This window comes from Lepisosteus platostomus, chromosome 15, assembly GCF_059453375.1.
Source record: "Lepisosteus platostomus isolate fLepPlt1 chromosome 15, fLepPlt1.hap1, whole genome shotgun sequence".
NCBI classification, from domain to species: domain Eukaryota; kingdom Metazoa; phylum Chordata; class Actinopteri; order Semionotiformes; family Lepisosteidae; genus Lepisosteus; species Lepisosteus platostomus.
The window spans coordinates 4,966,342-4,980,087 of NC_142625.1; the positions used below are offsets into that span (position 1 = coordinate 4,966,342).

General features: G+C 44.9%; 2 protein-coding genes and 1 long non-coding RNA gene across 5 annotated transcripts in view; 1 reads left to right on the forward strand and 2 right to left on the reverse strand.

Annotated features, from left to right (window-relative positions):
• LOC148647728 (uncharacterized) overlaps positions 1–13,746 on the forward strand; it is a 492,485-nt gene that overhangs the window by 289,206 nt on the left and 189,533 nt on the right. The window lies entirely within an intron of this gene.
• The window catches only part of LOC148647738 (uncharacterized), a 187,194-nt gene that overhangs the window by 46,603 nt on the left and 126,845 nt on the right, over positions 1–13,746 (reverse strand). The gene's annotated exons all lie outside the window — the stretch shown is intronic.
• Positions 1–13,746, reverse strand: part of LOC148647739 (uncharacterized) — a 29,212-nt gene that overhangs the window by 3,434 nt on the left and 12,032 nt on the right. Inside the window, exons 6-9 of the mRNA XM_088607670.1 lie at positions 13,652–13,711; positions 11,111–11,218; positions 10,071–10,171; positions 6,825–6,967 (exon numbers count right to left, since the gene is read on the reverse strand). Coding sequence (XP_088463796.1) covers positions 6,825–6,967; positions 10,071–10,171; positions 11,111–11,218; positions 13,652–13,711 — 412 coding nt within the window. The remainder of the gene's footprint in view (positions 1–6,824; positions 6,968–10,070; positions 10,172–11,110; positions 11,219–13,651; positions 13,712–13,746) is intronic.

A 13,746-nucleotide genomic window follows, 5' to 3' on the forward strand; every position in this document is an offset into this window, starting at 1 on the left:
CATCATGCTGAAGTAAGAGACAAGATGTAAAAAGGGTTAACTTAAGTCAGTTCTGCCTGAAAATTAGACTTCTAAGCAACAGGGGTTTATGGCAGGAAAGGGGGTTAACTGATAAGGATTCCAGATGCGAGCTAGGAACCCCCTGGGGGCGTAATCTTAAACTGACCATTTGGCCAGGGTCTTTTAACTGGCCAAATACCATGACCCCCTCCCCTTACCATAACACCGAATGACGTCTGAAGCAGCAAGCAAGGACTATATAACCTAAAAGTTTGTACCGGCACATCGAACAATACTTCAGTTTTGTTGTTTCTTGCGGGAAACAAGACTTCGGCTTTATTGTTCCTTGCATGCAATAAACTCATCTGTTTTACTTCATCTCAGGATCCAGAACCTTATTCTTTCTGTTACAACAAAGCTAATGCCGAAGCAGTACTCAGCGAGATGTACAGTGTCATCAGCAAGCATGAAAACACGCATCCAGAAGCTGTTTCTGTCTCATAAATGGAGTTTTTAATGAAAGTTCGGGAGGAATGAAGGCAGCCGCGCTCAATCGACACAGCTGCTGCAATTCTCACTAATCCTGACGTAAGCAACCGGTCTCCATAAATATCAAACGTCACCCTCTCCTCTTCCTCGTTCGTTTTCTGCATGGTTTGTTTTTGCCTAGTTCGAATCCGTGCTCCCTTCTCATGGATCTACAAATCCGCCGCTCCGATGAAGACCTTTTCTGCAGCGCAGGAGACTCTCCTCCTCTTCTCGTCCAGTCCACCCCCCACAGCTCCCCTCACCTCCGTCTCATCGCCTCCTTCAGCCGCCGTGCCACATCAGCGCCGCTCATCTCCCAGCCAGTCCTCACAAGATCCAGCTCCTCGTCGAAGACTGCGTTCCGCCGTCGTAGTCCCTCTCTCATTACAAACCCAGCCTTCCCGTTCCTCCACGGCGAAATCTCCAAATAACCCCCGCTTCTCTCGAGGATGTCCCTGCCGCCGCGCTTCATACACATCGGCTCCCCCTTCTCCTGGATCATCTCTCGCGATTTCCAACCGGACCGTAGCAAGCCTCCAGAGGATACTTCGAAAACATGGCGTCCATTTTAAAAGAAACGCTTCCAAAAAAAAAAAAAAAAAAACTTAACCGCAGTCTACACAAGGAAACATCAACTCCCCAGCTTCCCCCGGCGCTCTCTGATGACATCACCCGCGCCGCCGCCACTCATCCCAACGTGAGGACCCCGAGGCCGCCCGCGCCTCTGCCTGTCGCATCTTCTGTCTTGTCTTGTCCTGATATATCCGTGTCTGTCTCTTCCCCCAAGCAATCCATTCCTCTGCTGAACAACTGCACCTAGCCTCTCCCACCCAGCCTCCTGCCCTAAACTCCTTGCTGCCGAGTCTAAGGCCCCAGGCTCACGCCCCTCCCCCCTTCTCCGCTTAATCTAATTTCTGCACTCTCCTGTCTCTACCTCCGGCGTCCAACACGGCTCAAGCTCCGCCAGCTTGGTGCCTTCGGCCCCGGTTTCTTTTCTTTTGGCCCATGCTGCTGTCTCCACGGCCCGAAGGCCAGCTAGTAAACGACCCCCAGCTCAGCTAGCAGGCGGCCCCTTACCCTCCCCCACCCCCTGGCGTCCAAGACGACTCGGCAGCCTCCTCAGTCCTTAACGCAGCCTTCGCTCCTGCTTCAATTCCCAGCAGTCTTCGGCTTCCATATCCCAAGCCACCGAGCTTCAGGCCCCAGATCCGTCAAACCCCTCCTACCACAATCTGCTTTCCGCTCTTCTTCTCTCCTCATCTTCTCCCTTCCCCGGTGTCCAACACGGCATCCGTCATCCCATGCCTTCGGCCCTGGATTCCAATCTCCCCTTTACTAAGGACTTTTTGTCTGAACAGCCGTTCCTCTCCCAGCTCCTCCTAACACACTAAAGTTTAGTCCTCCTCCCATTCCCTTTCCACTCCGGCAGCAAATTCTGAGGTGCGGAAGTCAATCTAGCTCACTTTCTCTCTTCCTCCACTTACAACTCCGATTCTAGAACAGTCGACTGCGGCTCGATTTCCATTACTCAAATCTTCTGACCCTCACTCTGCTTCAGTCCTTCGAATTTCCGACTTCTGCTCGGCTTTCAGCATTTTCCACGACATCACGTGCTCCGCCTTTCCCCAACGTCGTCAGGAACTCGACGATTACATGCACAGCATCCCCGATCTATCCGTCCTTTTCGAGGGCTCCCTGTCCTACGATTACCATAAGCAGTTCTTGGCCGAGGCCGCTGCCCGCCTACTCCAACGGAACCAGCGCACCTACTGGGGAGCCCTGGACATTGAGCTTTACTGTCGCACTTTCACTGGTGTCCAAGCTCTTTCCTGCGACTTCTGTTCCTCTTGGACACATTCATCAAATCTTTGCCCAGGTACCGTCCGCAAGCCCAACCTCGACTCCGCCCCTTCTCCCCCACAGCATCTATTCTCCCGCCAGGTCTTCTTCAAACCTTCCCGGTCCAAAGATGTTCGCAGTCGCCCCATCGTGATGATCAGAGGCCAACAAATTCCCAACATCTTCAATTCCTCTACACGTACCTCTCCCCTTCGTCGCTTCCTTCACATTCGCAGCTTCTGCGGCAAAGCTCATGCTCGCTCCACCTTCAGCGTTCCCAAAAGACTACTGGCTTTTCTGTCTACCCCAATTGACATCCCCGCTCTTGTTTTTCGGCCTGCTCCATCACCCCGACCCCTCTTCCACCCACATCTTACTCGACGGCCTTTCCTTCAGATTTTCACCAGGCCCGTGCACACTTCCTTCTTCCTTTGTCTTTTGCAAAAAAAAAAAAAAAAAAAAAAAAAAATTTTGCAATCTGCCACCGCCGATCCCCAGTCCGTTGATTCCTTGCTAGCATCCAAAGTCGAGAATGGTTTCACGATTTGCCCACTTGACTCTTCCCCATTCCCTGCATACCACATCAATCCCATTGGTATAGCGGTTCGTCTGGGCGCCTGGCTCGCTAAGGCCAACATCTCCAGTGCCGTTAAAATTATGCCTCCTGACCCAGACCTCTGGCACCTCTTCGGAGTTCATTGGCGGAACAAGTTCTTCGCAGTCCACCTTACCTTCGGACGTAGGAGTAGCCCAAAAAACATTTTCGGTACCTTAGCCGAAGCTCTCGGTTGGATCCCCTCGAATAACTATAAGCTTCCTTTTCTCGTCCACCTTCTCAACGATTTCCTTACCATAGACTTTCCTCACACCCCACTCGCAAGAGCCTCCACCACACTTCTTTCCGTTTTTAGGAAACTAGGGGTACCCCTTGCCATGGACAAAACAACTGGCCCCTCTCATATAATCCAATTCCTCGGGATCACCCTCAATTCCATCAATTTCTCCACTTCCCTGCCTCGCGACAAAATCGACAGGATCCAGATGTATATTTCTATCTATTCTTCTGCCAAATTTCGCACAAAGAGGGAACTTCTCTCTCCGCTCGGCCACCTCAATTACGCCATGCGTATCATCCCTCAAGGACGGTCTACCTTCTCGACCTCGCCTCTTCCGTGCCCTCTCTTTACCACCACGTAAGCCCTTCAGCCAACTGCAAATCCGAGCCCAGGCTTTGGCAGCTTTTCTTGGCCAACTCGAATGGCATATCTCTTTTCTACGATGACCTCCTCTCTGACACTGAAGATATCCAGCTTTTCACAGACGCAGCCCCCTCAGTCGGTTTCGGAGGCTATTACAAAGGCCAATGGTTTGCGGCCCCTTGGCCTCCCGATTTCTCTCCAATCCCTCTCGCCAACCAGTCATCAGCCTTGTTAGAAATATTTCCAATTGTCGTTGCTGCTTCTCTTTGGGGCCACAATTGGAAACATAAACCATCCTCATCCATTCGGCCATCCATGCAGTAGTTCATATAATCAACAAAGGAAGGTCTTCATCCCAATCCATCATGAAATTCCTCTGCCGCCTTAAATGGATTTCTCTCACACATCAATTCATTCGCGTAGCTGCTCACATTCCAGGTCACCTTAATGAGATAGCTGACTCTCTCTCTCGCTTCAGGAACTTGGCACCAGATGCAAGACCGAACCCGTGCACAGTATCTCCCTATTCGGAACTCACGTTCCTCCAAATTATCCTTTCCATTGCTATCTCCAGCCGGCCCAGCAAACTATCGCCCCTTGAACTCTCGATTCTTACTGCACTGCCTGAAAGGGCTTCCAATCCTTCCACCTCTCTGCGAACATAAAATTCTGTTCTTTCGACATTCTCACCGCATCATCCTTCGTTCGCTATCGTAGAAACTCACTCAAGGTACGAGCATCCACCACCAAAGTATACCTGTGCGGCATCCACTCCTTTTCGGCACGATCCGTCTATCCCTTATCCACCCTCGAATCACTCTCCTTAAAGGCTTTTCAGTGGCTTGAAAATCACTTCCGAACCTACGCGCACCACTTACCTCAGACATCCTCGAATCCTGCATCAACGTCGTCTGGTTACCACTCACCCTGGGTCGACCGCCCTCTTGAATCTTTATTCTTGTTAGCCTTCTTTATCTTCCTAAGGTGCTCTGAAATTACCGCTAATTCCACATCCTTCGATCCTTCTCCTCAACCCTGCTTATCCAACATCTCCATCTCATCTTCCGAGACACTGACCTTCTATCTCAAGAAAAGCAAAACCAACCAACTCAGATCTGCCACTCTCATCTATTATTTCACACTCTGTTCCTACATAAGCCCTTACGAGCCTCTATCCCATTACGCACATCTTCGCACCTCTGCCGGAGCTTTGCCTACTGCCCCTCTGTTCGCAAATGAGAAGGGCCGTATCATGATACTCTCCTATACAATTCTCCGGGCACTCCTTTAGATCAGGGGCCGCATCCTCCGCCACTCACCAAGGCATACCCGAGTATCTCATCAAGCAACTCGGCCGTTGATCCTCCGAGGCTTACCATGCATACATTAAAACTAACCCCGGTATCCTCAAGCAGGCACTTTCTCCCCTCAGCCGAATTGGTCCAATAATCTTTTGTTTTTGTTTTTTCTGCACTGGTGACTGGGGGTCCCGCTTGGTTCTTTTGGGGGTCCTATCCTCCCCGTCCAACGGCCGGGAGGTTGGCCCTCAGCCAAGCGGGTTACGCCAAATCTCCACATCACAATAAATGATTCTAATTTCTCCCAAGCTTTCAGCTGCTGTCATTTCTCGTGAAATGGAGTTTTTAATGAAAGTTCGGGAGGAATGAAGGCAGCCGCGCTCAATCGACACAGCTGCTGCAATTCTCACTAATCCTGACGTAAGCAACCGGTCTCCATAAATATCAAACGTCACCCTCTCCTCTTCCTCGTTCGTTTTCTGCATCCCTCCTCCACCCCCTCTCCACCTTTGCAGCTACCCCATTGGTCGCATGGGGGTCCTATCCTCCCCGTCCAACGGCCGGGAGGTTGGCCCTCAGCCAAGCGGGTTACGCCAAATCTCCACATCACAATAAATGATTCTAATTTCTCCCAAGCTTTCAGCTGCTGTCATTTCTCGTGAAAGTCTGGTTCCGGAGTGTTCTGGCTGCCACTCCCCTCACCAGTGTTCATTTTTTATCATCTACTTTTCATTATTAACTCTCTCCGGGGTATGGGTTGTTTGACCTCCCTTGTCTTTCAGGCACAGGTGGGGGATGTTTCCAATGCCATTTTAAATCAATACATTTGTTTCCCTAAAATATATACGTTTGAGTCTTAACACAGTTGACAAACATCCATCTGTAGAATTCTGCCAGAATATCAGCTGAAACAAACTTCACAAAAAATGGCACAGAAGAATAAGTAGTCAAGGTGTTGTGCTACAGAAAACCAATAGAAACCCACACAGTAAGTGTCACGAATCGCACACGGGCATGTAAGCACTCACACATTCCCACGAGCTCTTCTCTCCCTAAATGTTCATGCACCGATCTTCTCAGCACTATTTAAACTAGTCTAGTCACTAGTCTTCCCTTCTTCGCTCATGACTGAGATCTCCTCCTTGAGCTGTGTATTCGTATGTTTCCTACTTTTCTTGTTGTTAGGCCACCGGTATTCCAACTCAAACGACTCCCTTCGACTATGTCTTCGCCTCCCGATTTGGTACTTACGAACTCTCGACTCCTTCCCGGATTTTGGACACCTGCTCTTGTACTCGACCACGCCTTCGCATACCGACTCAACTCCTAACCTTCGCCATTGGAAGCGCCTCACATAGGATCCCTATCTACTGAAGCCCGGCCATACCTGACAGTAAGGGAGCTGAGACTTGAAAGGACTGCACTTTCACACTCTATCACATCATTTTTTCATCTTCTTTTCACTAATACAATGTTTCCCAAGGTCACAGGTCTGCCAGCAGCAAACACCGTGAGATTATGCCACTGTCACAGCAACCAATAAACTTCTAATCCGACAGTATGAAAGTTCACTTCTCCCTCTACAGGAGATTGGTCTCCCAAAACATTCAATTAACATTTTCTATACCTGTAATTCTTGGGTTTTGTTATTCCTAGTGAATTTAGAAATAAACTATCAAATAAACAACTGCAAAAATGAAACATGTGTGAGTGAATTATGTGAGTTTTAAGCCATTCATTATACTTAAAACATTAGTTTAAAACTAATTAGCATGTGAATGAAAACTATGAGTACAGCTTTAGTAAACAAATACAGCTACAGAGTGGAGATGTGTAAACATGTTTAAACAAATTATAATTCAGTACAAATTCATAAATTCAGTTATGAGATTAAGAACACATCAGTAGTTAATAGATGAGCATGAAGGAAAAACATGAAGGAAATAGATTAAAAACTTACCTTTCATCATTAGGACCAGCTCATAAAGCTGATTCTGGAGACTCTCCATAGTCATATAATCCACTTTCATCTGGTAAAGTTTGCTATACCGCAGTTGCACTACACACTTAGTTGTCGATATGCATGAGTTCTCTGGGCCTTTTCTAGAAAATAAGAATACAGATACAAATATTTTTGACAAATATGTAACTTTTTATTGTCTGTGTTGATGGGTCATGGTAGATAGAGCAGCTACTGTATACTTATGCAGCCCCTCAGAGCATGCATCGTTTCTTAATACCGTGTTTGTGGCACAGTGGCATGTAACAGGGTGTGATTCACTGGCCAAAGACAATCAATAGGTGGCACTTGTGGTGCTTTCGATGTTAGTGATACTATTATTGTTACTCTACTGTGCATCTTTAAATCCACTTAAAATGCGATATTAACCTTGAATTATGCTAATTTTGGTAGCTGAATATAAAAACAACCGAACTATAATTTCATAGTGTAGCGCATTCGCCCCGGGCAGAGGCAGAAGAGCCCCCAGCTATGGTACGTGGTGAGGGGCAGGACAGGAGTGGAAGTGGTCAGGGCGGGGTTTAGGAAGGCCGCTGACCAGTGCGGCTGTCCTACAGTGAAGCGGGCATACAGTCTGGGGAGGTGTCCGTTTTCCTTGTAAATAGTTCCCTGCTTCTGCACCCCTGGGTGTTACTCTCTCTCTCTCTCTTTTCTCTCTCTCTTTTCTCTCTCTCTCTCGGGCGCGCGGGCGGTGTGGTAGCTCTCGCTGTTGGGGGCGGGGTGTCTGTCTCTCTCTGGTTGGGGGCGCGGGAGAGCCAGCTGGCAGGTGGTGATGGAGAAGAAAAATAAAGGCAGCTTTTAACTCAGCAAGTCTGAGTTCTTGTGTCTGTCCTATCCGAACCCGAAATCGTTACATTGGTGTCAGAAGCAGGAGGATGGACAGTGAATGGCTGATGTTGTGAGACTCAGAGAAGCGCCGGATCCCCCAGCAGCCGAGTGACCCCCTAAAGCGCCTTTTGGGGGTGAGCAGCAGCCGCCAGGGGCCAGGATGACCCCTCAGCGCCGCCAGTGGCCACAGCCCTTTTCAGGGCTACCCAACGATGACCCACTCAGTGGAAAGGGGGCCCTTTTCCGGGTCGCCTCAGGAAGGAGATGCCAGACCAGCAGGGTCCAGCCCACCATCCCTGCTCCAGCCTGCGCCGGTGAGACTGAGCCGTTATAATGGGGAGGTCCCATGGCAGATGTTTGAGGCCCAGTTCCAGATTTGCCTGGGCAAAGGGCTGGTCTCAGGTGGAGATGGCGGGCCACCTCGCCGCAGTCCTGGAGGGAAAGGCCTGCCAGGCGCTGCTGGATGTACCCGGAGACCAGCGGTACAACTACGTGGCGTTGGCGTCGGCCCTCCGGAGGCGTTTCGTAACTTAATCCTGTAACTTGTCAAACTTCATGACTATATGATTAGACAACTTCTCTTGTCTTTTCCAGTTTAAAGAGAAGTGTATTCTATTCAACATCAACTCATGTACATCAACTCATGTACAGTAGATGTCTGCACTTATTTTTGACTGGATTCTGAGCTGCACACCCACAATACATGCTCCAAGAAAAGGCTGCGCATTACAGACATCTAAAATCCAGTCCAACAGCTACAATTAAGCTTTGGACTGCATCAACAACAGCTCTCCAAGCTGAAGATGAAGACACTACAAAAGGCAGCAACAACTTTCAGCTTCAGTCAGCGCCAACTTCTGAGAAAGACCAAGATCAGAGTCAACAGTCTGCAGAAGGTTTCATTGAAAACAGAGAATATCACTGTTTATAATAATGAAAACAGAAAGAGTTTCTAGAGAGCCAGTTTCTAGAACCTAGCGATTTGTTCACACTCTTAGGAAACATACTTTCACATGCATATGGAGAGTCCCTAAGGCACCTTCAGAGAGTACACAGAGGACTAGCTTGTTGCCCTTTTTTATAATATTACATTACTATTTATTATTATTATTATTATTATTATTATTATTATTATTAGTATTAGTATTAGTATTAGTATTATTATTATTACATAATGGATTTACTCTTCAGGGGATGCAGCAGGCACACATTGCAGAATAGACATATAAGTACAGTGGAGGAGCCCCAAAATTTGTAGAGTGATTGTAAGTCCTGGAACTCGTAAAGACCATCATGATAAAAGACTAAGATAATTTGTTCATCACTCCAATGTACAATTCAGTGAAGAAAGTGAGTTTTTGCGTATTGACTCCACTGGTCATAATCACAGCTTCATGTCCTAGTGACACATAATATGGAGTCTAAGTGAACAATTAACAAATAACATCCATGATTGGTGCTTGGGACATTAATTTCGTCAAGTCACTCAACCTCCAATGTCCCTGCACGCTTGTGTCTCTGTTATAAGAAGAAACAGGGTTACTTCAGGCAACACTCAGAGAGTCAACTCAGATTAGCAGACAGACTTGAAGTAGAAAAATGTTAGGCAAGGGTTAGCCTTCTTACAGACAGGTTTAGAGCTCCTGTCTGTCATAGTAATAAAAGAGAATGCAGCTCTCTGAGGAAAGCTGTCATAGCACTGTTGGTTAAAGTGCTAGGTTCATTTAAAGATTAAGAGACAGAATTAAAATAGTAGCCGATATTGTTATTTTGTTATTTTGTCATATAAGAGTCATCAGGTATGCAGTTATGACCAGAGACCCTGACCAAACTGCACCTAAAAGCAGCATCTTACACTGCTGATCTGCTGATGAAAGATAGGATAGGATAGTGGCACAGTTAATATCATCATCTGGGTATATAAATTAGAGGGGATCTGAATATTCCCTGTGAAGGGATTAAATCAATTAAAGGATGCAAACAGGGTGAGTATGAGTGGGGAGACGAACAGCATATTTGTAAAGGGCCTCAAATCATTCATTAAAGAAATGGATGAATGAGATTTTCATATCAACTACTAATAACTAAATGAGCAAGTTGAGATCATTTTGAAATCTATGCTGTTAGATACGAATATCTTTGTATCCATGCAATTCATGGTGTCAGCTGAATGAAAAGCAAATTTTCTTTCTACCCGTTTTCATAGCCGGCACTACAGCTCACCTAGACCCAGAATTCCCTGCTAAAATATGAAAGCTGCTTATTATTCACTTTTCCATGCATCAGCAGCAGATTACAGTATGACATCTGGGGTCGGCATAATTTAAACTTTTTTAAATTGACCTGGAGTTTACTTACTCTGGAAGCAGAAAGGGCTGGACCTTCCGAAGATTGCCTCCTTTGCAGTACTTCTTCAGCACTTCAAATGAGTCTTCCTCAGCTTTTTTCAGTCTTATCATCTATGGGGCAAAGCAGTTTGTATTAAAATCCTGGAATTACTCAGTAATGTATTACACCTCCTATATCTGATGAATCAGACTTTATTGAAGTATTGGTGTTATGAGAGCACAGGCCTTTCTAGACCACATTCCCCAGAAAGACCTGAGGAAGGAGCTGCTGCTGTCTGTAACTTCACTCATTGCAGGAAGTTGCTGGATGTTAGAAAAGCAGGAAGCAAAGGCTACCTGTGTCAGTGAATTCATCTGCCATGTGCAGAACAGAAAGCAGAACCTCGTTCTCCTGCCAAAATAAAAGGAGCAAACTTGTTCCTTTTGCGGAATAAAGGTACTTGGGGGTAGAGAGATCTTTAAACGTTTTGAGGAGAGTCTCGGTGCGAGACTGAGGTGCTGTTTTGAAGCCAGTAAGCAGCTCAGCTGCCTAGTATGGCAGGTAGGGAAGCAGTGGAGAAGTTAAGTCTGGAGCTCAAAGAGGAGCTAAGATCTTTGTTTGGTGTTTGTTTGGTTTGTAGTGGAGTGTTTTTTTGTTACCTGCACATGGGTGTTTTGAACCTTACAGCTGTGAATGCGTGGGTCTGTTGTCCAGGACCCACCTAAGATAAAAAGCATGTTATGATATGCCAAGTGGTCTGTTAATGTATATGATTTGTGTGATGCCAAAGTTACAAAAGCGTATTTTTAAACACCTAGTTTGAAAGCAATGATTTTGCTCCCTGCATGGAGTACTTTGTAGTTTTATTATGAATGTGAAGTTGCTTCTGAAAGCAAATCAGCAAGTAAAATACGAAAGTTATACTGGAAAATGCTTTCAGTTCATAGGTTCATTTTCCACAATATTAAACTATATTTTCTGAATTATAACCTGGAATGGCTTGGTTAGAAAATGAATGGATGGATTTTCCTATTCTGCAGACAAGTTTTAAAAACAAATCAAAATCATACGTCTTCCTGAGGAAAAGATGATTTGTGGGAGGTATTTCTAGTCATTTTCTCCAGTGTTTCTTTATTGTTTTTTTCTTGTTCTTGGTTTTCAAGAAGTTCTTCCTTGAACTAGAGAAAAAAAAGAGATCTCTCTCAAATTATTCAGAAGCAGTCTATTATTTCTGTGATACACGATTTAGGAGTGGATGCCTCAGAAAATAAGTTGCCTTAAAAATAAGTCATAAGCTTTAAATAATTTTTACTATTCAATTCAATTCAAGGTGCTTTATTAGCATGACCGATGGGTACAATCAGTGTTGCCAAAGCAAATAAAATAATGAAATTCACATGAAACAAAACAAAAATAAAAGTAATATAAAATCTACAGACATATTACAGACATTTACAACAAAGACATATTATAAAATACTGACATATATTGTAGACAGAAGGAACATTATTGAGACGTACAGTCTAGATTAGAGTCTACGTTATCTAGACACACAGTAGATAAATAAAAAAGGTAGGTAATCTGTGTGTGAATGTCACATAAAGGTTCAACATGATGAAAATATAACAATAAAACAAGTATTTAACAGCACTATGTCAAAATATAATATTTTCTGTGCCTTCTCCTCCATACCTTTCTCCCCCTGTTTTCCTCCTCCTATTTCTCCTTTCTCCTCTCTCCCTGCATACTGTTACTGTGGCTGTTGAATCCTTTATTATAGGTTTTAATCATTAATTATGAAGTTAATTAACCAGAGTTAACCACTAGGAACTCCTTTTGATCATTTACTGTAGGTGTACGTGCCTCTTAACCCACCTGCAGCTAAGTGAACAACTCCAATGATACCCATAGTTTTAATCTTTCTGACTAAGGGCTTGAAAGGTGGAATTAAAGAATCAAAGTGTGAACTGCAAATGTTGCTAAACTTTGATATCATTTGCTCTTGACAATGGTAATATATCCACTGCTTTCATAAATTACGTTTATAAAGTGATTCTATTGAATGGTCGGATAATATTGTCATATATTTTGTTTGGGCATGTTGTTAACACAAATATGTTCATAATACATTAGAATGTTTTTTTTTCAGCAAATCAAAATCTTCTACAGCCATACTCCAAATTGTGGGATTCAATGTCCATTTACCTCCAGTCTTCATGAGATCTCAGTCCTTGTGAAGCTACTGAATGCCCTCTATGTATTTACAGCAGCATTTCTTACCTCAGGAAACACCTTTGGAGTCCTGTAAACTGTATACTGTATAGTACTGACTACTCTGTACAACGCTTGTTTTTGCAGTAAAATATATATTTTTTAAAATTTGTCCCTATTTCATCAATGGTATGATGAAATATGGGGGTCATTATATATTCCTCCATTAAGGGTATGACATGCTAAAACAAAACCAGGCCACAGACTGCAAATAGACATTATTTATGTACAGTGTGCCATTGTTAAGTTCATGTACTCTACGTCTTTTACACCACAATATTTTAAAGATACATTTCTTCAGGGGTTTTGGGGCAAGAATCTGGTGAATGGATGTTATTCTAAAAGAAGGTAACTACAAATTGTGTAATTTTAAAGCGATGATTTCCAGGTTAGTCTGTGATTTCCAGATACACATAATAGAAATAACAGCTGTAGCATGTATTTTAAAATTACATTAACTGGAGGCATACGCAGCACCTACATGGCTGGTGCCTATGTTGACAAGTTGTGTCAACATCTCTGGTGTTTCCAACATACTGGGAGCAAAAGACAATCAACCCCCAGATTTCTTGGAGTAGCTGTACAGAAAAGGAAACACCAACTATATGAATTATGAACTGTATGAATCACAGCCACATATCCCAAGTTTATCTGTGACACTTCCACGCTTTCATTCTTAAAACAGCTGCATTTGTAACCGGCTGAATGAAGAGAAATGTTTTCAGCTTCCAGGTTCAAGCATACAGAATGTAATGAGGACATGCAGGAACTGCACGAGCATTCGGATTCACAGACGTTTGGCCTCTCTGTTACACCCAGACAGGGAGCAGCTCGCACCCCTCTACTACAGGAGACCAGGACATTCCCAAAGTGCTCAATCAGGCGGCTGATCCAGCAATCAACCGCCCTGATTAATCAACCTATTTAAAGCTCAAGTGTCCAGTGGACCAGCACTTCGACATTGAGCTTCCCTGAGCACTGCATTCGCTTTACGTTTGCTTAGTAATTTCATCCTCAAAGCACAAAGGAAAAAGTTTCCTCTTCAGGCTACTCTGGGATGCCTTTATTCAACTGACTCTGCTGCCTGCTACTCTGAGCAGCCTCTTCCCTGCTACCCTTCAGTGTCACTCTTCTGCTTCTTCTCATCTTCCCACAGATACTCCAGCCCGTCTGCCATCACCTCTCCAGTCTGGCTTTTCTGTCGCGCTGCTAACTTGACTTTCTGAGCCTCCTGAAGTTCTGCACTTTGACCTGTTTTGACCTGACAACTCGCCACGGCCTTGCTCTGCAGGCCCTGAACTGTGAAGACCTTTAGATAAAGTGGAATACTGGTCACTTACAACTTCTGCTAGTTTCCTCCATTCTTTGTCTTTCAAATACTGGGAGCAATCCAAGGCACACTGAAAACAACAAAAAAAGTATGCAATCAGTTTTG